The sequence below is a fragment of the Monodelphis domestica genome, chromosome 7 (genome assembly GCF_027887165.1).
Source record: "Monodelphis domestica isolate mMonDom1 chromosome 7, mMonDom1.pri, whole genome shotgun sequence".
In the NCBI taxonomy this organism is placed as follows: domain Eukaryota; kingdom Metazoa; phylum Chordata; class Mammalia; order Didelphimorphia; family Didelphidae; genus Monodelphis; species Monodelphis domestica.
The window spans coordinates 291,178,865-291,203,045 of NC_077233.1; the positions used below are offsets into that span (position 1 = coordinate 291,178,865).

At 44.3% G+C, this 24,181-nt stretch overlaps 3 protein-coding genes across 12 annotated transcripts in view; 1 reads left to right on the forward strand and 2 right to left on the reverse strand.

Annotated features, from left to right (window-relative positions):
- Positions 1-9,313, forward strand: part of SECISBP2 (SECIS binding protein 2) — a 58,213-nt gene extending 48,900 nt beyond the window's left edge. The window contains exons 16-18 of one of the 2 annotated variants that reach the window (XM_007497815.3): positions 1,132-1,286; positions 5,313-5,511; positions 7,242-9,313. In XM_007497815.3, coding sequence (XP_007497877.2) covers positions 1,132-1,286; positions 5,313-5,511; positions 7,242-7,336 — 449 coding nt within the window. In that variant the 3' untranslated portion in view covers positions 7,337-9,313. Of the gene's footprint in view, positions 1-1,131; positions 1,287-1,744; positions 2,087-5,312; positions 5,512-7,241 lie in introns of those variants that run through there. The other variant, XM_056804515.1, reaches the window with a different exon arrangement.
- LOC130455436 (uncharacterized) lies at positions 3,191-5,314 on the reverse strand. The gene is made up of 2 exons (XM_056804531.1): positions 4,111-5,314; positions 3,191-3,632 (listed from the first exon to the last, which is right to left on the reverse strand). Exons 1-2 carry the CDS (start codon positions 4,962-4,964, stop codon positions 3,419-3,421), a joined length of 1,068 nt encoding a protein of 355 aa, XP_056660509.1. The 5' UTR covers positions 4,965-5,314; the 3' UTR covers positions 3,191-3,418.
- A 1,835-nt stretch (positions 9,314-11,148) lies between the features above and the next one.
- SEMA4D (semaphorin 4D) overlaps positions 11,149-24,181 on the reverse strand; it is a 163,642-nt gene continuing 150,609 nt past the window's right edge. For 5 of the 9 annotated variants that reach the window (XM_056804523.1, XM_056804524.1, XM_056804526.1 and 2 more), the window contains 3 exons: positions 14,067-14,276; positions 12,218-12,315; positions 11,149-11,349 (listed from right to left, as the gene is read on the reverse strand). In XM_056804523.1, the coding sequence (XP_056660501.1) occupies positions 11,323-11,349; positions 12,218-12,315; positions 14,067-14,276 (335 nt within the window). In that variant the 3' untranslated portion in view covers positions 11,149-11,322. Of the gene's footprint in view, positions 12,316-14,066; positions 14,277-24,181 lie in introns of all 9 variants that reach the window. The other 4 variants (XM_056804528.1, XM_056804527.1, XR_008913401.1 and 1 more) reach the window with 3 other exon arrangements.

The following is a 24,181-nucleotide window of genomic DNA, read 5'->3' on the forward strand; positions in this document are numbered from 1 at the left end:
AACATTAATTAAGATACTGGGCCAAGTACTGGAGATAGAAATAAGAAAAAGGATTGCTTCTGCCCTCCGGGAACTTACAGTCTTTTTTTTAATTGCACAATTAGAATTGTATTGACATTTTTTATCTCATTCATTTCCAAGTCTATCTGTCCCTTTCCCCTACTGGGACCAGCCCATGTTGGGTAGTTCATGCAGTTTTCTGTATCCACAATCTTCTCCTTCTGCAGAGACGCTTCTTTAGTATCGAGGTTGGCCGCGATCGTTATCCACGGCTGCACTTCCCTCTTTGTTGCTTTGAGTCGCCCATGGACACGTCTGCTCCTCACCAAGCGCTGGAGAGACGAGGATCGAGTGAAGCAGGCCTTCGCCTCGCTCTTCTTTCCCTGCACATGGTGGTAGCCATTGGGTACATGGTTTTCCTGCGCCGCAGTTCGCTTGGGGCTTCCATCCCTTGTGCCCGTTGTTATCTAGAACACAGTCGTGGTCCTGAGGCTGCTTTGGTCCCAACCCTCGCAGGAGGGATCATCTTCAGCTCTTTGTGGACTGCATGAAGTGCCGCTCTGAGTGTGTGTGTGTCTGTGTGTGCCCGTGTGTGCCTGTGCGTGCATGTGTGTGTGTCTGTGTGTGTGTGTCTGTGTGTGCCTGTGTGTGCCTGTGTGTGCCTGTATGCGTGCCCATGTGTGCGTGCACACATGCAAAAGAATCAGTGAGCCGTGCAACTTTGCACACACCCAAAAGGACACTGGACACTTGGGAGGGAAATGAGGAGTTCCAGGCTGAGGCATCTTAGTTCTGCGGCGTTGAAACCGAGTCGCGCTGCAGATGAAAAGTGCGGTCCGTCTTGTCTACGTCGGGCTTCTGAGAGAAGGGAAGGGTTCGCCTTTCTTTCTCGGTGCCTGGTGCAGCGACTGGCACACAGTAGGCAGCTAATAAATGTTATTTAAGGAGATGGCTCTGAGCGGTAACCCGGCCTGGGGCGGGGATCGAGACGCCGAGGCCTGCGCGGTGTAGCAGGGACGGGACGTGTGGGGAGAGGCGACGTACGCGGGCAGACCTGCCGTGCTCCTTTGGCTCTCCCTTGGCGCCGAGCGCACTTTCACAGCGCCGCTCCCTGTCTGCGCTTTCTTCCAGGTGGGCTGGACGAGACGCTGCACACCATCATCGACTATGCCTGCGAGCAGAACGTCCCCTTTGTGTTTGCCCTCAACCGGAAGGCTCTGGGGCGAAGCGTCAACAAAGTCGTCCCAGTCAGTGTGGTGGGGATCTTCAGCTATGACGGCGCTCAGGTGAGTGGCCGCGCGCCTCCTCCTCCTGCCTTCCCCCACGCACCTTGGGATTCTCCCTGTGGAGCGAGGCTTCCTGGCGCTCCCGGATGGAGCTCTTGCCAGCGTGCTAGTCTCTGGGACCGGAGGCCCCTTTATTTCCCAAGAGCCTTTTGGGGAGCGGCAGGTACAACAGGGAGGGAGGTGGGAAAGTGGTGCTAAGCAGAACCTGGGTGGGGCTGACCCAGAGGGGCTTCGTCTCCTTCTGGTCACTGTTATGTGCTTCATAGAGGAATGCGCGTGCATAGTGCTTGGCGTCCCCACTGGCTCCTCCTCCTCCTCTTTTATCTTGGAGAAGAGGAAAGCTTTGGTATGGGGGGGCTGGGGGGGTCACTTCTTATGGACCACCTGCTGAGGAGAGGCCTCTGGGTGAATTGTCCAAGGACGTGTCCTTGCCTGTGACTGTGGAACCCTCGTAACAGGACTCGGAGCAGCGAGTCACTTGTCAGCTTGGCAAATGACTTCAAGGCAAACGGGACGACGACAAGTCAGCCGGCCTTTACTAGGCACCTGCCTGCGCCTCGGGGCCGGCCCTTCAGACGAAGGAGAGCGGGAAGATGAGGGAGCACTTGCTGGCCGAAGGCGGGCTTGAGTTGAGACGTCAAGAGCAGCAGACAGATGAAGAGAGCCTCGCAGGCCTGGATGACGGCACGGCGAGAGGCGGACTCTCTCACGTGACTCAGCAAGGAGCCAAATACCAATAGGCGGTCGTCTGTCGGCAGGAGCCAGATGTTAGCAAGGACACGGCTGTGAGGAAGTTCTGAAAACAAGGATCCTCCATTCGGTCCTGGCACGTATGGATGGGGGGAGGCGGAGTCGGGGGACACACAGTCAGACCTTTACTTTAGGGAGACTGTTTTGTCAGCCATGGAGTGGGGGGAGATCTGACTAAGGGAACCAAGTGGGCCATGAGTCCCGAAGGTGTATGGTGAAGAGGAATTGCACCAGGTGCAAGCCTGAATAGTAAGAGGGACATTTATAGGAAGGGAGGGAGAATATTATCAGTTCACTTCTGGACCTTAGCGAGAGAGATTTATCAGACATTCAGGTCGAGATGTCCACGAGGCAGTTGGAAGTGTGAGACTGGGGGGGGGGGGGTCAGGAGAGAGGTTAGGTCTAGAGAAATAGATCTGAGAATCTGCTGCATCCACAGGTTGATGGGATCATTCAGTGGAGCAGCAATACTGAGAGAGAAGAGGAGAGGGCCCAGATCTTACCTCGTGGGTCCCCGTGGGGTAATGGGTTTGGTCTGGATGAAGATCCAGCAGCAAAGGACACTGAGAAGGATTGAGGAGAGAGAGGAAGAGGCAGAGACAGAGAGAGAGACACACACAGAGAGGGAGGGAGACAGAGAAAGAAGGAGAGAGAGAGGCAGAGACAGAGAGAGAGACACAGAGAGAGGGAGGGACACACACACAGAGAGGGAGACAGAGAGAGAGAGAGGGAGAGAGAGACAGAGAGACAGAGAGACAGAGAGACAGAGATAGAGACACACAGAGAGAGGGAGGGAGACAGAAAGAAAGAGAGAGATAGAGACAGACACAGAGAGAAACCGAGAGGGAGATGGAGAGAGACACCACTAAACTTTGGAGAGTGGTCTCACTAGAAAGATGAAACGAGAAGCCAAATTACAGCTGAGAAGAGAAGGACAAAAGGAATACGGATGTCACTTGTAGAGAACCTCAAGCTGTTTCGCTACGAAGGAGAGGAGAAAGTACAGCTTGTGGGGTCGGAGAGTTCTTGAAGCAAGTGATGTCGTCGTGCTTTTAGGCAGCAGAGAAGGAGCCAGTCGGAGAATCTGTTTAAGAATGGGATGAGCATATGTGGAGGTGCCGGCCTTGTGTTTGAGTGAAAGTGATGAGACAGGCCACATAGTAATCATTTTATTCGGTCAAAAGCAGTGGAGATAAAAGATGGAAAAACGGGGGGGGGGGGTACTTTCTTTGCTGCTCCATTTAGTTTGCTGCCGTGTGGCTGCTAGTGGGGCCCCCGAGCCACACGCACAGCAAAGTCCGGCCAGCCACCAACACAGAAGAGAAGAGATCGAAATCCGCTTTTGCCTGAGTTGATCAAACTTTTTCTCCCTCTGCTAACCCTCACGTGCTTCTCTCAGGAGCCCAGGACAGCTTTGTTTTGGGGACACCCGCGCCCTGCCTCTCTGGCTGCCATTCTGTCCTCATGACCCGTCCGCTCACGTGATTTCCTTCACACAGTCCTTGCCGCCAGGCCAAGTTCAGGAGCTCACCCCAGGGGTGCAGGTGGCTGACAGGAAATGATGCCCCTGCACAACCCCAGAAAGGGGGAGGCCACCTTTTCCATGTGGGACAAGAGCAGAGGGTGTCAGGGAAGGAGAGATGAGGGAGCGTCTACTGAACGGGCTCCAGGAAAATGTGGATTAGGGTTCTCATCGGGGGGGGAGGGGGGCAGAGCCGTGGTGTGTTTGAGTCGAGATGTAAAGGTTTGGAGGTGCTACTCTGCTGGATCGGGGGGGTGGTGTCGTCCCAGGGGAGGCTATGTGGGAAGTTCTGAGGACTCCTGGCAGGAGCCGTCTAGGACGTGGCCAGGGCAGGAGTCAGAGTAGGGTGAGAAGGCAAGGGACCAGGGGAGTTCCCAGCATCGGGGTGATGGGAAAAGTCGGTCTGCCGGGCACGGCAGAGGCTGGAGCAACAAAAGAGGGAGGATCAGATGAAGAAGTGGTGGAAGCTGGAACACAGCACTGATGGCAGGATAAAAGGTGGGACGGCTGGGATGGAGGAGGGGGAGGTCCTAGGACAGACCCTCATCTCACCTGCTTGGAGGGCTCAAGTGGCTTCCTAATTGTGTCCAGTTTACGCTCTGCAAAGCTGCCAGAAACCGTGTTTCCCTGTTCTGTTTCCGATCCAATAGAAAGTCCAGTCTGAATTTCAAAGGCCTCCCCCCTGGCCTGTGCACTTCCTCCCTCACGACGTTCCATACTAGACTTCTCCGCTCCTCAGGAGAACGTAGAGCCTCCGAGAGGCAGGATCGCTCCCTTTTTGTCCCCGGGCCCGGCACGTCGTAGGCATCTAATGACTGAACCTGGTGGAGCCGGGACGGCCGATGTCCTCCCTGTGGAGATGCATTGAAGCAGCTGGGAAAAAGCACGTGCGAGTCTTCAGGCCTTGCAAGGCCTGTTCTGGGAGAGGCGGCTGTTCTCCTGGGCCCAGAGAGCAGACGGCGGAGTCGTTCGACTGGACATGAGGGGGAGACTGAGCCGGGATTAGCGCGCAAACGCTGAAGATGTGCAGGAGATGCTGGCTCAGGGACAGGCTGGGACTGGCCGCTGGCGTTTCTTTGAACTCTTGATTTTGAATACGCCATTTTTACTGGGTCAGCAACGGGTGACGAGCATCGATGATGGTACAGAGAAGGGCGGCGTCCTTGTCTGAGACCAGAAGAGAGCGTCCAGCCAATGCCTCCGTTTCCGTCCTGGACGTATGAGGCCAATTCCCTCCCCGAGTGGCTGGAGAGAGAAGATCTGAAATAGCTCCTGTGGGAAGTAGAATGATGAAGGGTTGCTTCACTGCCGTGATTGTGATGGCACAGCCCGGTGCAGTTAGGTAACAAGTGCCAATAGGAGTGAAAGCACTGGGTCATGGGAGGTTTGGGGCAATATGTTATCATTTTGGACAAGGAGACACGGATGCAAGAGTCGAAGAGAGTGTGCCCAGTTCAGGAGGGATAACCGAGGACAAGGCATCGCCCCGCGATTAGGTTGCATTTGAACCACCTTAATTTTACTTTGCATTCAAACTTTTTACCCCCTGATGCTCATCATTGCCACTCTACCCATTTTCAGCAAATGTCTCATTAAGAGGATTATTTCTTCCCTTTATTGTTACAACTGTATGTTTGTTCTGTTATCAGCTGGCATCACTGAAATTTTAAGATGAAAAGCTTTTAAGAAATCAATTAGAGTAGCTTATTGTTAAGAGGTCAGGAGTGACCAGTTTGCTTTCTGTTTTGCCCCAGGACCAATTTCACAAGATGATAGCCCTGACAATGGAAGCCAGACAGGCATATAAGATTATGTTATCAACTTTAAAGGAGGAGCCTGAAGCACTGGAGACGGAGAATCCTCCATCCCCCTCGCTCCCTCGTCCAAGCGAGAGCTGCCCTTCAGAACTTGGTCAGACGAGCGACCCCACACAGGAAGAGGAACCGAACTACAGTAAGTGGATTTGGGATTCTTAGTAACGGACGCTGATGTGGAACATGACAGGAAGCATTGAAAACGAAATGAAAAGGGATCCTAAAGGTCATCTAGGCTACTCATTCACCTTATTGCATTCTGTTCTCTTTCAAAAAGGTTCTGATGATCTTTTGAAATTCTAGCTTCCCAGGGACCGTCCACATCCATCCCCAACGTGAGCTACGGAACCACTAAGCCCAGCGTAGTCCTCGTTGCCTAGAGAGGCTCCCTCGTCAGGCCTCCGGTCACACGAGCTCATGGCACAGGCCAGATTCTTAAGTCCTTCTTTAATGCTATTTTCCCCATCATGATTAACGCCTTTTTTCCTGATGAAGAAACTGAACCCCCCAGCCAGTTACTCCAGAATCTCAGAGGGAGGAGAAACGCGTAGACTGGCTAGTTCAGATTGTGCCTGAACCCACAGACCTTTGGCTTGAAGCTTCCAGGGAGTTGCCCCCCTTTGCTTCCCAAAGGGTTCCGCTCCGTTTTTAGATACCTCGGGCTGTGGGGGACTTTCTTCCTTCTCTCACACCCGTCTGCTTTTCTATCGCATTCTGTACCGTGGCTCTTGAGTTCTCCCTTCCAGGGCCAAGTAGAGCACATCTATTGGCTTTTCCAAGACGTGACCCACCGCCCTCCGGTCGTGTTGGCCCAAGCCTTGTCCAGGCCGTCTCTCCCCAGTTCCTTCAGATAACGCTCAAAGAACTTTCTTTATCGCTTCTCCAGGGCCCTCTAGGTCATCGATGCCATTCTTGTAGCGGAACTTCTACAGATGGCTGCCGATGGCTTCTTATTTTCCTGGACGCACGTGATGCACTTTGGGCTGCGACCTCACGTTTTTGTGGCATCGCACTCGTGGAGAATTTGAGTGTTCTTCCGCTCTCTCTACTGTAAAGACCCATTTTATGATGTCGGATCAGAACCCGTCATCTGAGATAGGAATTCCCCGTTACAGGGGTTGGGGATCTGCAGTTTGCCAAGTGCGCCATTTTCCATTTCCTTCCCTTTTTGAAAAATCAAGATATTTGATTTTGCTCCTCGAGTCCCCGACGTTGGCTTAGTCATCACACAGCTCAAAATGTAGTTTTACCAGGCAGTATGCTGTGATTTTATAAGGGAAGCGAGTTAGGAGTAAGGCTGAAATGAAGGCTTTTGCTTCCTGCTCTACCCGCCTCTTTTCATTGTTGAGTTTGTGAATCGAATTTTATCAAACTCTAAATTAAATGGGACTGATTGTTAACAAGTTGCTGTTAGACAGGGCAGCCATTCCTAGAAATCTCTAATGAATCTGTGTACTCTGGTGTGGATTTCTTATTACCTTTTCAAGTGACATCAGAAACTGAGAATCCAAAATTGTGTTGACGTGGTAGCCTCAGTTTCCTCTTCTTTAAAGGTAAATGTTCTTGTAACTTAAAAACTAGATCCTATGTCGGTTTTTCCATGTAGTCTTGCATGAGTTAAAACACAGCCAGATTTGAAAAATTAAGAAGGTCGATTCTGTGTTCAAGGGTAAAACAAACCATGTAAGAAAAATAAAAAAGATTTCATTTAGCAAAAATAGTGTTCTAAAAAAGACAGTCCTTTTTTCCCCTAAAGCCCCCCAAAGCTCAATAATCTCATTAGAGCCAAGATATTTATGGTTTGAATGGGACGTTTTCATAATACTTTGGTATCACATATTAAGTTGTTATGTTTTCTTTTATTTCTAGTTAAAATATGGAAGAAAAATCTTGAAGAGTATAATCCGTATGCACTGGAACTAGAGCAGGCCTCCACCACTGAAATGCTGAACTTGAATTTGTGAAAAAAGAGTACTTTGGGGGGGTGGGGAGGCAGCAAAAGATGATCATTTTGTGTTTGCTCCCCTTTTCTCAATTCTCTATTGATGTTTTTAATATTTTGTATGAATATTTAATTTTGAAATTTAACTGATGGTTTCATACAGTATTTGTTGATAAATGATATAATAAGCACCAAGCTATTAACACTTTACAATGAAATGGGCTTCGTTGATTTGGTAGGTATGAAATATGCTGTAGAATCGAGAAATACTGAAAACAAAAGGTGTTCGTTCTCAGCTGCTAAAGCGGGTCATTTTTTACTCTCTAAAGACAAATGATTTAGTTCTTAGAGAACTAGCTGTTTGATGGACAGACTCTGGGCTAATCATGAGAATTTTTAGCAGGAAGGAAAAAAAGACTTGCCCCAACCTTAACTTTCTCTTTGCTGTGAAACTCCATTTTGTCCTTGTCCTTTATTTACTCCGTTGTCTGGGAGGCAGTGCAGCTGAGTAGGCTTTTTTCCTTCTATTATTATGGGGGGTCGGGCTGGCGAGTTTGGTTTAGTTGAACAGAATGTACTGAATGTCTTGAGTTCAAGGATAAAAACAATTGTTTAGAAAAATGGCTCTGGAGAGATTCAGAAGAACAAAATGGTTTTTTAACCTCCTGTCTTATGTTAATTTTACAACTTTTTAGTCTTTGTTTTGAATCAACATAACAGGGTATAAAAGAAATGGTCTAAAATTTCAGGTTGACTTGATAATTTTATCTAAAAAGCTATTTTTTTCCTTTTGTAGGAGCCAAAGAGAAAGGTTAAATGAGCACGCTTGCTCTTCTTTCTGATTTTGTCTGGAGATGACTTAGCCCGAGCTCTGGAGCTTTCTGGTAGGGATGGGAGAAGAGAGTGCTTTGAAATAATAGTCGGGCAGAAGATGGAGTCTGCTCCTCTCCAGCGTTTGCCGTGAGGGACAATTTTGGGTCACTCGAATGAATTCCGCCTGGGTGGTGTAGCAGAGTGCGGGGCTTCAAAGCACACTCTGCATATCCTACTAGCAGAGCTTTCTAGCTTTCAGAACGTACGCTTAGTGGAAATAGACCGGGCCATGGGGAAATAGCTCACATGATGAGCCAATTTTTCAAAATAGAAAACTGAAGCTAAAAGGTTCTTTGGCTACCCCCGTGGTGCGATCCTCAGTTAGGTGTAATGCTGTACTTTGTGCCCATACCTTTAGAACCAGTGTCTTCCAGGAACATTGGCAAGTCAGTCCACTGCCCACCGGCTCCGTAGAGTGGCTTTAGAGCATCTCTGGCTTGCTGTATTTTGGCCGGTCACATTCTATCAAAAGGTTTTTTTCAGTTTTTTTCCCCCTCCCCATCAGTGTGATGGAAGAAAAAGTCTTCCTGGCCTAAGGTAGACAAATATAAATGATAATTAGGATTTGCTAACTGAAGAACGTAGTTTGCTTTCATATAAGGAAGATGTAATATCTAATGATCATCTCCCAAATAATCATAGCATATTTGGTATACTTTTAGCCACGTTATTTATTGAAACCCCAAACGATATAATTCAGAAACTAAAACGATCATTTTAAACATTGATCTCTACAAACAAACTGCTGCTCCTGATTCCTCTTTTTTAATTTCTAGGCCCTTAATAGTAACTACTATTAAAATGGCTCTTTTTAAACCTTAGATTTATAAGTAACAGACTTAAATGTTTGTAAGACTCGGGACACCTTCCTATAACTGCAAAATCCCATTCAGATGGAGTGGTCCCTTTTGGTTTCATGGCAGTTTCAAGAAAACTGGTAAGAGGAATGAGCCGATATAAAATCATTTACAGGTACGTGGTGTTAATTGCATTAAATTATGTATAATGGGGCTGCAGCATTCTATCTAAAATAAATGCATGGAACAGGAAGCAATCTATTTTTTTATACTTAACAGTGCAGCACTCCAAAAGATCATCTTTATCATAAATAAAACTTCAAAGCAGATACAGTCTTGTAAGCTATTTGCTGGTTTCCCTAATTTCCTAAATTCCCTATGGACAGTTCTATCAGGATGAATTTTATAGTTTAAAACAAAAAGGCCTTTCCTTAGAAAAAAACATTAATCCCCTCGTGTGATTCTATATCTGTAACCACCCATTGTAAAAAACTGCCGGAGCTATGGAAGAACTTCCACAGATCTTTTGACAAACTGCCCCAAAGGGCCACCACGTCACTTCTAGTGATTAAACTCCCCGACTAAACAAGGCATGAAATCGGGATTCAAATAGGGCTGGAGGTGTGAAGCTAACAGGGACACGCACTTCCAGTGGCTAACCCTGGAGCCCAAGTGCCTGGTCCTGCTGTGTGTGGGGACCCTCTATCTAGCACTCTGTGGAAGCTCCGTCAGCAGAAAACTAGGCTGTCCCTATTTGACATCCCCAAAACCGCTTTTGAAACGCCCTGTTCTGGATCTAGCCAAACCTCGAGGAAAGAAGTACCGAGAGAGTCAGAATAGCAAACGTCGGATTTGAATCACCCAGTGGTGGCTCACTTACCGCAGCGTCCCTGTAGCCTGGCTTTTGGAAAGGACGAATCGTTACCCTAGTCACGACATGCTACGGACTGATGGAAGGAAAGACACCAACCACAGCACTGAGTTCTGTATCCTGGACACTGATGGGCTCCGAGACTGTAGGTTAATAAGAGTGTGGAAAGGGTTTGTCAAGCCTTAAAATCCATATGATGCTGCCACTTCATGGGGAGGGCTCTGCTAACTCCCGTGATAGGGGAGGGATCACTGTGTTGTTGTAGCTGCATCAATACTGATGCCGTACTAGCCGTGTTTAAAGTGCCGTAATACCAAACAAAACACGGACCATTAAACTTAAATTAGAATCTTATTGCAACACGAAATTTAAGAAGAAGTCCTGTCACTTTTATCTTTTCAAAGGATGTGCACAGGCTATTTTCCATAAATGATTCACTAAAAACGGAAACAAAAGCAAACCGTATTGTTGCAAGACATCCATGAAAACCAGGAGAGACGTCCACGTTTAAAAACGGAACCAAGGAGTTGCCTGGATTTTATGAAGGCATAAACCACCGTCTGTTACAAGACAGCACTAGATAACAGTTATAAATAACAACAGGAACATCTTCAGTGAATGTGTAAAATGTCATCTTTCCCAAATCTAGGGGAATTCTGACTAAAAAGTAGTCATCAGAATGGAAATAAGAGCAGCACCTTGGAGAAGGAACCTTGAGCCTGCTCCTCAAGAATGAGCGGTCGTGACACCTTGGGGGTGTCACCTCTTCACCTTTGCCCGAGTTCATTATTCGGACACAACAGGTATAGAGTGCTTTTCAGGTTCACGTACTCCGGTTGACTCCTTTGAGGCAGGTAGCATCATTATCTCCATTTTACAGATGAGTATGGTGAGGCAGCAAATGACTTATGTGGGGTGACTCGGTGAATGTTTGGGGTGGGATTTCACCTTTCTGGTCATCCCTCCCCCTCTCTACCTCCAAGCTGACAATAAAAAATAATGTTTTTCAAAACAAATTAAGGATTAGTTGTGTGACATGGAAAAAAAAATCTTTTTAAGGACACTATTGGAACAGTTTACATTTATTTGTCCAGCTTCACTATAGCAAGGTAGCCTGAGATCAACTTGGCTAAGAACTTGGAGGGAAAGAACACATTGACTCTAGCCAGTGCACAAGTACTCTTGGTATCCGACTTCATTTTCCAAAGAAGTCAGGAAAGGATTCTAGATGTTCCTGTATTAGTGAACAAAACATGAACTTCCACGTCTTAAGAGAAAACAGTATTCAAGTTGTGAAGATCTCATTAGTAGAATTTTTTATTTTTCCAAATAGTGACACAAATCTTGCTCTGCTTTCTCCATTCTCATTGGCTTTACACTATGTAGTCTTCCCTGATGTGCCGTGGTTAGACTGGAAGGAGGTTCCACTTCTGTGGCTTTTCATCCATCTTTCTCCAACCTCTTGTTTCAGTAGTTGTCCTCAGTACAGCTTTCCTGAAAGAAGATCAGGCTTAATTTTCCCTTTAAATCTGCACACAAACTGATCTCTTGTGAAGAAATGGATATTTTAATAGGATTTAGGGCTTGGTGCATAGGGTCTGGTTCGTGGGAGATAAAAATAGGAATTAGTACAAGGAATATTTCTAGTCCATCAAGTGAGACGTAAGATTGGTTTTGGCTAATTGGAGTTATTCTAGTATCTATTCTCAAAGGAGTCGTTGTTGGTTATTGCCAGAATATAGACCATTGGAGAAAAGTAGGGAGCTTCCTGTCCTGTTATTGCTATATTTGAAGATGAACTCCCGCTAGTCCCCAAGGGGGTATTTCCTATTGGCCATTTGTGCACCATGGGAAGGATTTCAAGTTGCATTCCGTCTGTGCGACCAGCCACCAGAACTTCGAGGCTTCCCAGCTCGGGAAATTTGAGCTCCCAAACACAGTTTGAGGGTACCTTGATTAACCCTTTCATCTTACATGTCAGGAAACTTCACGTGCAATTTAACATCCCCAAATAAGCAGATGCCTATTACAGGGGAACGAATGTGTATGGATATATGGATATGGAATGTGTATGGGTTCCTCGTCCCAATTCCTACGGTCGTGTTCTGTTAGCTCCCTAATTTGCTGTTCCTTAGTCTCCAAGAAATCTAGGGGGGTAGTTCTAAGGGACACCGGGGGCATTTATACAGGAAGTCCTTGGTGAATTCTACCTTGTGAAGCCCTTTGCACATCCAAAGCACAGACGCAGCCTTGATGTCACGAATGAGACCAGAAGACATACAAAAGACGTAACCTAGTGCTGCAGGCTCTGTGATGTGGGCTTCAAAATGGCCCTGCACAAAGAACCCAGACATCCTCCTACCCATGCTTTTCTCCAGTTCTGCATCATTTGGTCGTGCTCGTGAACCGCACTCTTCCAGTTACTGAGCTCTCGAGTCCAGCTTTCTTGACGCGTGGCCTCTGAAAAACACAAATGACCAACCTACAACGTGAAAGCGGTCTGACCCAGGATGACCCTTGCATGCACGCGTGGAGTTGCCACCTTCGCTGGGAGAGGACGTCTCTCAAAGACATCCAAAGGTAGGTGGGTGGGTGGGTGCTGAGCAGATGACGAGGGATCTCTCTCCTCCCCGCCTTTTTTACCTTTTCTCGTTGGGTTCAAGATGATTGCTAGTTTATTCTTTCTAAGCATGAAAAAATATTTGGAGAGATTGAATGACTGTTGGGATGGGTTCAGAGAATTTTCATAGGAATTCATAGTATTTCAAGAACTTGCATTTCATTTGTTATTTTAGCTCCCTTAGAAACCTGTCCTAGTCGCTTCCTTTTCATTCTCATGAAGCCTTCAGTGTGTGATATCTTTGAATTGATTGTGGGGATGCACCACATACTAAATATCAATTCCAAGGCAGGAGAAAGAAGTGGCTGAGGCCCCCTTTGAACCCAGGACCTTCGACACACTGAGCCACTTCAGCTGCCCCAACATACATTTTAAACACTTCAGCTACAGAAAACAGAACAAGCAAACTAATGTACAAATGAATGCCATGACACGTGCTTATGTTTACAGCCATTGAAATAGTTCTTTAACCTATCAAATGTTAGCTCAGAGGCTTTCTAAAGTCCAGTAGCGAACAAAGTGAGGAATCGAGGATTGTTGATGGTTATGTGTTGACTCGACAGAAGCCTCCAAAGGGACAAAATTCCAAATAAAAAAGTTAAGAAATTGAACGTGACAATTAGCATGAATGTCCTATTCATTTCCTCTCCATTTTGTCCTTCCTCAGCCTACTCAAAAGAAGTCCTGTGGAGAGGAACAGGCAAGGATCTTGGTGTCTCTGGAGCAACTCTTTAATTTTAGAAATGTAATCCTGACATCAAATGACTAGTCCACGATGGACGTGTCTAATTCCAAGTGATAGGCTCTTTTAATTGTGCTTCCTCCCCAGAAAAGTTCAGAATCACCCTGAAAAAGTCTTGGTTTGCAGGGGTCAGTTAAGCAGGGAGCCTTGCAAGCATGAGGGCCCTGGATACAGCCTGGGGGAAAAGGAGAATCTATCTGTGGAAGGAATATCATGGAAAGTCAAGCATCCAATCTCAGAAGTGTAGCCTGGAAATGGACTAGAGACCATCCGGTCCCTTCCTTCATTTTAAGAAGGGAGAAATGAGATCCAGAGAGGAAGTTTACCAAGGCTCTGACGTGAGAGATTAAGTCAGGATTCCAACTCGAATTGCTCAATTCTCATTCCAGGGCTCTGTTCTACTCCATGACTTTTGCATAGGGTTGGCTCCCATCTCCACTGGTGAAACTTATTAAGTACGGAGGTAGAAAGATTTAGTGTCTGTGACAAATCCCAGTGAGAAAAGATGTTCGTGTACAAATGGTGCTTTTATTGAGGCTATCGTGATCACCCCAGAGTTCATGAACGCTGCCTCTCAGTGATTCCGCCAGCGCACCAAAAGCCCCATGTCACAGGGGCTTGCCCTGTGTCTTGCCCTCACAGGAAGACACTTTTTTTAAGGGGGAAAAAGGAAGTAGCCCCTTTTCTTTTGACTGTTTACCCCTGGAGGGAACAAATAGGACATGTGAAGAGGCCATCCTTAGCAAGATGAATTAGTTGTCTTTTAGCAGAAAGAAGAGAAGCGTACAGAATACTGATGTTAGGCTGCCCTGGTTTTTCTCAGCTCAAGATAGAAGGCGACCCACCTACCTTGTCTGTCCACGGTGATCCGGGCTTTGGAAGTCTTGTTCCCTGTCTTAGAGAGAAAAGAACAACAATACTCCGAGCTTTCTCTTAGTGTGTCTTTGACCCAGCTAAAATAGTATACTTTGCCGTCTGGCAGTAAGTGAGTCTGAACAGAGACACACACATCTATTTTTTGTCCATTCTTCTCCCAAAGAACATGCACATCACTGGGACCTAGGAAGAACACACACATTCCCTCGTTAATAAAGGAACAAATGAGGACATTTTAGAAAGCATGACGTTAGTGACTAGACTGAAGGAAGAGAATGTCTTAAGTACATCTTTCTATCTTCTAACAAGCACTCGGAATGTTTTTGTTTTGTTGTTCCTGTAGCTTTCTTTCCAATGTTATAACTTCATTCCCCCTTTCTTGATAGGATTGTTACTTTGGAAAAATATTGTCTATAGTCAGGTTTTTAGTGAATCATTTGTCAAAAGATTGAGACATGTGGGCTAGACAATAGTTAATAATTCGGTGTATATGGAATTGGAAGAATCACCAAACCCAAATGATAGCCATTAATGGTTAGAGGAATTCACAGTGGAGTGCCCTATGCTGTTGAACATTATCATCACTGACTTCCAGGACAACCTTTTCAAATCTGCCATGACGAAAGTCTGTAGAGACTAAGCATTGGTTTCCCCAGACATGATCTTGACAAGGATTGTCATTCAGCTTAAATTGAGTAAAATGAAGTTAAAAAGTCTGACTCGGCAGCAGATCATTCTGGAAGTGAAAAGCCTTTGCTTCCTCAATGAACATATTTTTTGAGAGTTTGTCCCACAATTGGAGCTCAACGTCATGCCAGGCTTTTCTTTTCTTGCGGCTTTCTTTCTAACCCAGTGCTGAGAGACCATTGTGAAGAGATGAGAAGTAGCAGCTTTTAAAAACCCTGCTAGCATGAGGAAATGCGAGCAGACAAGGGGAATGTGAAGGAAAAAACTGTTCTGCAAGAGGCCTTTGAACCAATGTGTGAAATGAAATTGGTTTAACCCTAGGAGAGGGTTTGGAAGGGAAGCCACGAAATGGAGCTGCACACAGCTGGAGGGGGCTCCTGGGATCACTCTTACTCTGGCACACCTGGCTCTCGTTTTCCTTAGGCGTGTTAGCTCAGCCAGTCCTCTGTTCTGCAGGGATCCTGGGCGAGCCCCGAATAAGCCCCTCTATTTCGGATGGAGACTAGCATAAGAAGCACATCCTGTGCCTTTTGCACCCTCATCACTGATGAATCATGACAACTCAGGCAATGAGGAACAGGTGGAAAGCGTTCATGTCGGTGAGCCTTCCCCTTTAAGACTTCTGGGTCAAACACCAGGATGTTCTGACTAACCAGAGCTCGCTATTCCATGCGAAGAAAGTTGGGTGTGATTTCAAGGTTTATGTTTCCCCTTTTGCACCCTGGAGTGCAGGGAGGGCGGGGCACGTCAGTTACCGCGGCCCCTGAGGGCAGTGTCAGTATTACGTCACCTGCACTGAAGCGTCAGCTTCACTGTCCTCCCAACTAGCAGACATAGTGGGCTTTCCAGGGTTCGACGCTGCCTTCTGAGGAGTTCCTGTCGCAGGTGCGCTTTACCCCAGCTGAGTGAGCCCCAGGAAGCAGGAGGTAATTACCGCCCCACCCCCCACACTCTTAAGGGAGAGCGCGGAAGCTGGGAGGTTCGCAGGGCGTGGAAGACGTGTCACACACAAAGAGGCTTCCGGCCCCACAGAACTCTGGGAGAGACCTCGCCCATGTCACCTTTAGGCCGGCTTACTGGAATGGAAGACTGCGCTCCTGACGCAGGATCATACTTAGAGCATACTGAGAGCAGCTCGCCGGACGTTTTCGACTTTCCCCAAAGCAGTTTCTTCCACTTGAAGGGTTTCAGCTGTGAAGACACGTTTAACGTGAGGATAGAATCTGCCCCTGTAGCTCCTCCGGGACTCCCAGCTCTCCTGCAGGGCTTTCCAGCGTTTGTCCCCGGCTCTGCCCTATAGGCGCACAGGCGCTTCACACCCTCTCCACGCCCTCCTGCCCTGCCCCTTCCGGGTGGCGTCCAGAGCTGTGGCCGCTGCGGTCCTGCTGGGACGGAGCAGCCGCTCTGCGCCGCCTGAAACCCAAGTTCGTTCTCGTAGCCCTGGAAGCTGCAGGCTCTCGAGCCTCCTCTGTAGCTGTGTGTGTCTATGAAAGTCCCTGAAGATGGAAGGCGAGCGGGGCCAGCCTGCCTCCGGGGAGGAGGATGCCCACCTCACGGGCCGGATCCCACCCGGAGCTGCTGGCATCTGCGAGGCCACAGGTCCAGTCCGTGGGCCAGATCCCCCAGACTTCGGTGTCAGTCCAGCCTGGCCCCTTCTGGAGCCTCGTCCTGTCATCACTAGGACCAAAGATGTTCCAAAAGCAGCCAGTGACCAGGTGGGGACCTGAGTTCCAATTCAGCTTCAGAAACCTACCATTTGTATGACGTTACAGAAGTCAGTCTGTGCCTCCTTTACTCAAGTATGAAATGGAGCCACCGGAGCGCTTTGCAGGGTGATTGTGAGACTCCGAGAGGATTTGTACAAAACACTGAGCACAGTGCCTGGCACCCGGGAGTCTGCACAAATGCTCATCGCTGTCCCCTTTCCTGTTAAACAGGGCCCTTTGGGGTCATTCAGTCCGTTATGAGATTGCCTAACAATCCCCACGCAGACTGCGGGGCTCTTCATCATGAGAAACTTGGACAGACGCTCCAATGCAGACACCCTGCGCACCGCATCCTCCAGTCATTTGTCCACAAAATTGAGCAGCCTAGCGTGCGGAAGCCGCCTTCCCCCTTCCGTGCACTTGGAGGCCCTCACACAGGCCAGGGGTGTGAAGCGAGCCCGTGTCTAGGACTAAGCAATGTCTTCCCTGAAACCAGCGTAAGAAGGAGCCTCCGAGAATTCTCACTGTGAAAGACATCCGTTACTTTAGAGGAACAGCCTGGGCGATGCTTACAGGGACGCTCCAGTCATTTCACAGCTAGTCTCGGACACACTCCACTTTGAACTCTTCCAGTTCGTAACTGTAAGATACCGGCCCAGTAGAAAGACGCTACTTGAATCCAAACCCTGTGAACACTGAGCGGGGCTTTTCTTATTCACTGAACCTGAGATTTATCTGTACTTCAAAATAATTGTCTTTCTTTACCCACATTTTGAAATATTGAACATATTTCAAGATATGACATCTATGACCAAGAAAAAGTCGAGAATCACACAGATCCGTGAGCTACCAGGGCCAACAAATCCCCTCCTATCACATTCCCATCAGTCTCCCCTGAAAGACCTTCAGCAGCAGGGACCTCGGGAGGCCAACTAATTGGCAAGAACAATTTCCGGCCAAAACCTGTTTTCTCTACAACTTCACCAATGGTTGCTGGTTCCCGTTCCTGAGGCTAAGCTTTACTGCTATTGTTTTCTACGTCCCATCCCCAGTATGGATCTTTCCAGGTCAAACATTCTCAGGTCTTCCCATCATTGTTTAATTTTTCTCTTCTTAAAGCAGGAAACAGAATTTCTCATAGGGTTTTTTGGGTGCATATTAAATATAATTCAGGTTCATGAGGCTTTTAAAAGTGTTTTTTAAATGCTTTCTTTAAAAAAATCACCGTCATTGCTCACCAACTCTCCCCTCCCCTCAGCCTTTCTCCCTCCGAACAAATTAGTGAAGCAAAATAAATGGGCGTAGTTTCCATGTCTGAAAATCTTTTTCAGATCCTTTCAGGGGAATTTGAAGTCAGAACTATTTTCATCAGGTACATTTACTGCCAAGACATTTTGATTTCTAACACGGTAGGGGGCACTGCCTCATAAAATAAAAAACAAACCACACTAGCACTTAAAACATTCAGCCGACTCCATTAGAGCACATCCTTGGGGAAGCCGGAAACAACGCCACCGTTCAACATACCGGTGGAGCTCCTTTTCTGGAATGATCCTGAAAATCAGTTTATAAAGCACTGTAAGAAAGTCACCCATTACTTGTTAAAACACACCTTGTTTTACAACACTCCAACCCCTTCCCCTCTCTTCCCGTCTCTGATGACTCATAGGTTAATCACCTTCCTTTTTCGCAAGACTTTTTCTTAATGGCTTCAATTCTGCATATCAAGCCTCCCCCCAAAGTGAGGATAAGTATTGCAGCTCAGCCTCTGAAGGCTGTTCTTAAAGACAAATTCTAGAAAACATCCGAGCAATGGCAGCATTGTTGGGACAAGTGGCCTCTCAAGGGGATTCCATTCATTTAGGTGATGTAAATTTTTTTTAAAGTTATGTTCAATAGGCACATTATTGTAGTGTGGATCTAAATGAGTAAAAAGTTCCTTGCAGATTCAATATTAAGGAGTTGCTGTGCTAACAGATGTTTCTTAGAGATGCTCACAACCTACTTAATTAGCCAATGACAGAATCACAGGGACAATAAATCCACAATTCTTATTGAATTGTAAATAAGGAATTGAAGAACAGAAACAGAAACTGAAATATAATAGGGTTGGCAACAAAAATTAGAAATTGCAGCGTGGCATAGGTGATAAAACTAGACCAAGAAGATCTGGGTTCAAAAATTGCCTGCAAAATGATGTAGCTTTAAGAAAATCAGTTCATCTTTTCAAAGCTCAGTCTCCTCACCAGTTCACAATACATGTAGCATTTACCTCACAGAGTGTGAAGTATTATATAAACAGGGAAAGGGAATGGACTTGCTATAGGGAATTCCCAGATGAGGAAACACCATATACCATTATAGGTCAGCACCTTCAACTATTAAAAGATTGCCAAGAGAGATAGCTAGGTGGTTTGGTGGATACATAGCCAGGCCTGGAGACAGATGGTCTTGGGTTCAAATGTGGTCTCATAATGATTTCTTAGTCATATATGACTGAGCAAGTCTCTTAACTCCCATTGCCTAGCCCTTCCTGCTCCCCCTGCCTTGGAATGATATTTAGTAAGACAAAGAGTAAGGCCTTTGTTTCTTTTTTAATTACCTAGAATGCTGAGAAATTAAGGGCCTCATTTAGGATCACAACCAGAGGATGTTATATAAATGCCAGCTGTTATTTATTGCAGTTTCTAAGAGTTGAACTCGTTAAATTGAAGGAGATGATTGCTGACTAAATCCAACAACAAATAACATTAAGGCATTTTAAAAAGAGAGCTATTTCAATTATTTTAGTCATTCTTAATACTTGTGAAATTAAAAAGAAGGAAATAACAAAATTTTACATGTTTCAGAGTCTGAACATTAGCATTGTTTTTAACAATTTCAATAGGAATATAGATTAAAAAGAGACCAACCAAAACCTATGCTCCATATAATAAAAGAATCCTAGTAATCTCCATGATGGTGTAGGGAATTGATAATAAGTTGAGCTTTCTCGAAAAGTTACACAGAACTCTCTGTTTCTAGGGACCTAAGATATATCCAACCTTGGGCAGATTGAATAAGCACATAACTGTAATTATCTTTTGTAATTAAAGTGTTATAATTAATACTATCTTCCATTCATTGACAAAGATAAGGATATAGCTTAGCAGTCAGCTGGTGAGCAAATTCCATTCTTAATTGGTCATTTTAGGCAAAGGATTCAAACTATTTGGCCCCATAGAAATGCTCCCTTCTAACTCACCAATAAAATGGAAGCAGATAGCAGAGTGGATTAAAAGCCAATATTCTACCTTATATTTGTCTACGAGAAAACATATATGAGGCAGGACAGACACATACAGGGTAAAGGTAAGAGGCTGGAGCAGAGAACTGAGAAAATGAGTTTCTCTCTGAGAGAATCAACTGAGAAGAAGACAAGACTTGCAATCATATCTGAGAAAGTCAAAGTAAAGGGCAGTATAGACAATGAAGAAATATCATTACTCAACATGTATGCGCCAATTGGTATAGCATCTAGATTTTTAAAGGAGAAAATATTGGAGCTTAAAGAGGAAGATAGTAAAACTATACTAGTTTTATACCTCAATATTCCTCTATCAGATCTAGATAAATCAAAGCAAAAAGAAAATAAGAAAAAAGTAAGAGATGTGAATGAAATATTAGAAAAATCAAGAGTCAATAGAAGCTATATGGAGAAAAGTAAATAGGAATAAAACTTTTTCAGCAGCACATGATATATTTACAAAGATTGACCATATACTAGGGCATGAAAACATTGCAAACAAATACAGAAAAGCAGAAACAATAAATGCAACCTTTTCCAATCAAAATGTGATAAAAATTATAATTAGTAAGGGTACATGGAGACGCAAATTAAAAGTTAATTGGAAATTAATTTTATTCTCCAAAACTGATGCATTAAAGAACAAATCATAGAAACAATTACCGATTTCATTGAATGACACTGAGGAAACAACATATCACAATTTGTGGGATACAGCAAAAGCAGTACTCAAAAATTTATATCCCTGAGTGCCCATATTAAAAAGAAAGAGAGGAGATTAACAAATTGGGCATACAACTAAAAGAAAAAAACCTAGAAAAAGAACAAATTAAAAACCCTCAGGTAAAGAGCAAATTGGAAACCCTAAAAATCAAAGGAGAAATTAATAAAAGAATATTAAAATAATAAATAAGACTAGGAATTAATATTTTGGAAAAAAAACAAAATGCACAAAGTCCTGGTGAATCTAATTAAAAAGAAAGAGAACCAAATAACAGTATCATGAATGAAAAGGGTGATCTCACCTTTAATGAAGACACTAAGGCAATTACTAAGAACTATTTTGCCCAATTATATGACAAATATGACAATCTAGGTGAAGTGGATGGATAAATTTACAAAAATATAAATTACTTAGATTAACAAAAAGAGGAAATAGAACACTTAAATAATCCCATCTCAGAAAAAGAAATTGAATAAGCCATCAAGTAACTCCCTAAGAAAAAAATCACCAGGGCCAGATGGGTTCACAAGTGAATTCTATCAAACATTTAAAGACCAATTAATCCCAATACTCTACAAACCATTTGGCAATATTGGCAAAGAAGGAGTCTTACCAAATTCTTTTTCTAATACAAATATGGTACTGATTCCCAAGCCAGAAAGACCAAAAACAGAGAAGGAAAACTATAGACCAATATCCTTAATGAACATAGATGCAAAAATATTAAACAATGCTGGCTAAAAGGCTGTCACAAGGATTATTCAATATGGGATTTATACCAGAATTGCAAGAATGATTTAATATTAGGAAAACGATCCACATAATTGAACATATCAACAACCAAACTAATAGAAATCATATGATTATCTCAATAGATGCAGAAAAAAGCCTTTGACAACACCCATTCCTATTAAAAACATTGGAAAATATATGAACAAAAGGGCCTTTCCTCAAAATAATACACAGTATTTATTTAAAACTATCAGCAAGTATCATCTGCCCAATAAGATCAGGAGTGAAGCAGGGATGCCTATTATCACCACTACTATTTAATGTATCAATAGCTAGCAGTAGCAATTAGAGAAGAAAAAGAAAGGGATCAAGGTAGGCAATGAGGAAACTAAATTATCTCTCTTTGCAGAAGACATGATAGTACACCTAGGGAATCTGAGAAAATCAACTAAAAAGCAAATAGAAATAATAACTTTGGCAAAGTTGCAGGGTACAAAATAAACTCACATAAATCATCAGCATTCCTATATATTTCCAACAAAACTCAGCAAGAGTTAAAAAGAGAAACTCCATTTAAAATCACTAGACGATATAAAATACCTGGAAATCTACTTGCTGAGACAAATTCAGGAATTATATGAACATAACTACAAAACACTCTTTACACAAATAAAACTAAATCTGAACAATTAAAAAAACATCAATTGCTCTTGGGTAGGATGAGCTAATATAATAAAAATGACAATCCTACCTAAATAAATTTACTCATTCAGTACTATATCAAACTACTAAAACTCTTTTTTATAGAATTAGAAAAAATTACTACAAAGTTCATCTGGAAGAACAAAGATCAAGAATAATATCAAGGGAAATAATGAAAAAAATGTGAAAGATGGAGACTTAGCATTACCAGATCTCAAACTATACTATAAAGCAGTGATCATCAAAACAGTATGGTGGGGGCAGCTGGATGGTTCAATGGATTGAAAGCTAGGCCTAGATATGGGAGGTCTTGTGTTCAGACACTTCCTAACCATGTGACCCTGGGAAAGTCACTTGACCCCCATTGCCTAACCCTTACCATCCTTCTGCCTTAGAACCAAAACGCAGTATTGATTCTAAGAGGAAAGGTAAGAGTTTAAAAACAAACAAAAACCAACAATATGGTACTGGCTTAGAGACAGAAGGGTGGATCAATGGAATAGATGGGGTGAATGACAGTAGCAACTTAGTATTCTATAAACCCAAAGATCCCAGCTTTTGGGACAAGAACCCATTATTTGACAAAAAGTGCTGGGAGAATTGGAAAACAGTATGGGGGAAATTAGGTTGAGATCAACATCTTGCATCCTATACCAAGATTAGTTTAGAATGGGTAAAATGACTTAGATATAAAGAGGGAAATGATAAACAAGTTAGGTTATCATAGAATAGATTACCTGTCAGATATATGGGAAAGGAAGGAATCCATGCAGGAGGCAGAGAACACTACAAAGTATAAAATGAATAATTTTATATTAAATTTAAAAGTTTCTGTAGAAACAAAACCATTGCAACCAAAGTTAGAAGGGAAACAACAAATTGGAGAAAAAATTTTGATAACAAAAAACCTCTTACAAAGGTATAATTTCTCAGATTTATAAGGAGCTAAGTCAGTCAGAAAAAACCAAGTCATTCCCAATGAACAAATGGTCAAGATGCATGAATAGGCAATTTTCAGTTAAGGAAATCAAAACTATTAATAAGCACATGAAAAGTGTTCTAAACCTCTTATAATCAGAGAGATGCAAATCAGAACAACTCTGAGGTATCACCTCACACCGAGCAGATTGGCTAACATAACAGCAGGGGAAAGTAATGAATGCTGGAGGGGATGTGGCAAAGTCGGACATTAATGCACTGCTGGTGGAGTTGTGAACTGATCCAGCCATTCTGGAGGGCAATTTGGAACTATGCCCAAAGGGCGATAAAAGATTGTCTGCCCTTTGATCCAGCCAGAGCACTGCTGGGTTTGTAACCCCAAAGAGATAATAAGGAAAAAGACTTGTACAAGAGTATTCATAGCTCCGCTTTTTGGTGGCAAAAAATTGGAAAATGAGGGGATGCCCATCCATTGGGGAATGGCTGAACAAATTGTGGTATCTGCTGGTGATGGAATACCATTGTGCTCAAAGGAATAATAAAGTGGAGGAATTCCGTGGAGACTGGAACAACCTCCAGGAAGTGATGCTGAGTGAATGAGTAGAACTGGGAGTCATTGTACGTAGAAAGTAGAACATTGTGGAATAATCCAATGTAACAGACTTTGCTACTGGTAGCAATGCCACAAGCCAGGACACCCCTGAAGGGCTTATGAGAAGGGACTTTGGGAGTAGAAATGCAAAAGAAAAACATGACAACACTTATCACATATATATATATATATGTATATATATATATATATATGGGGATGTGATTTGGGGTTTAGGCTTTAAAAGTTAGCAAAAATGAATCATATGGAAATAGGTATCAAGTGATAACAATTGTATGACCCAGTAGAATTGCTTGTTGGCTCTGGGAGGGGGGAGGGAAGAGAGGAGGGAGAGAAAATAAATCATGTAAATATGGAAAAATATTTTTTTAAATGCTTTTTTTCTATCTGGCACTGAAGAGGTAGAGCACCTTCTGACTTGTCAGTGCTTATCCCAGACTGTTAATTAGAGATGAATTTTGTGTTTCCGAATCACACCCTAACTCGCCACTTATATAGCAGACCTAAAAGAAGTTCAGAAGTTGGATGCAAATTAGGGCCCAGCTTTCTCTCTAAAAAAGAGGGAAATTTTGACTGGCAAATTGACCATACAGAAATGGTGGGCACAGACAGGAAAGACAGTTAAAACGCCAGTTTGATTTAGCTCCATCCTTATAGCCATCATGTATCTGGGGAGGACCATACCTACAAATGCCCCTGGGT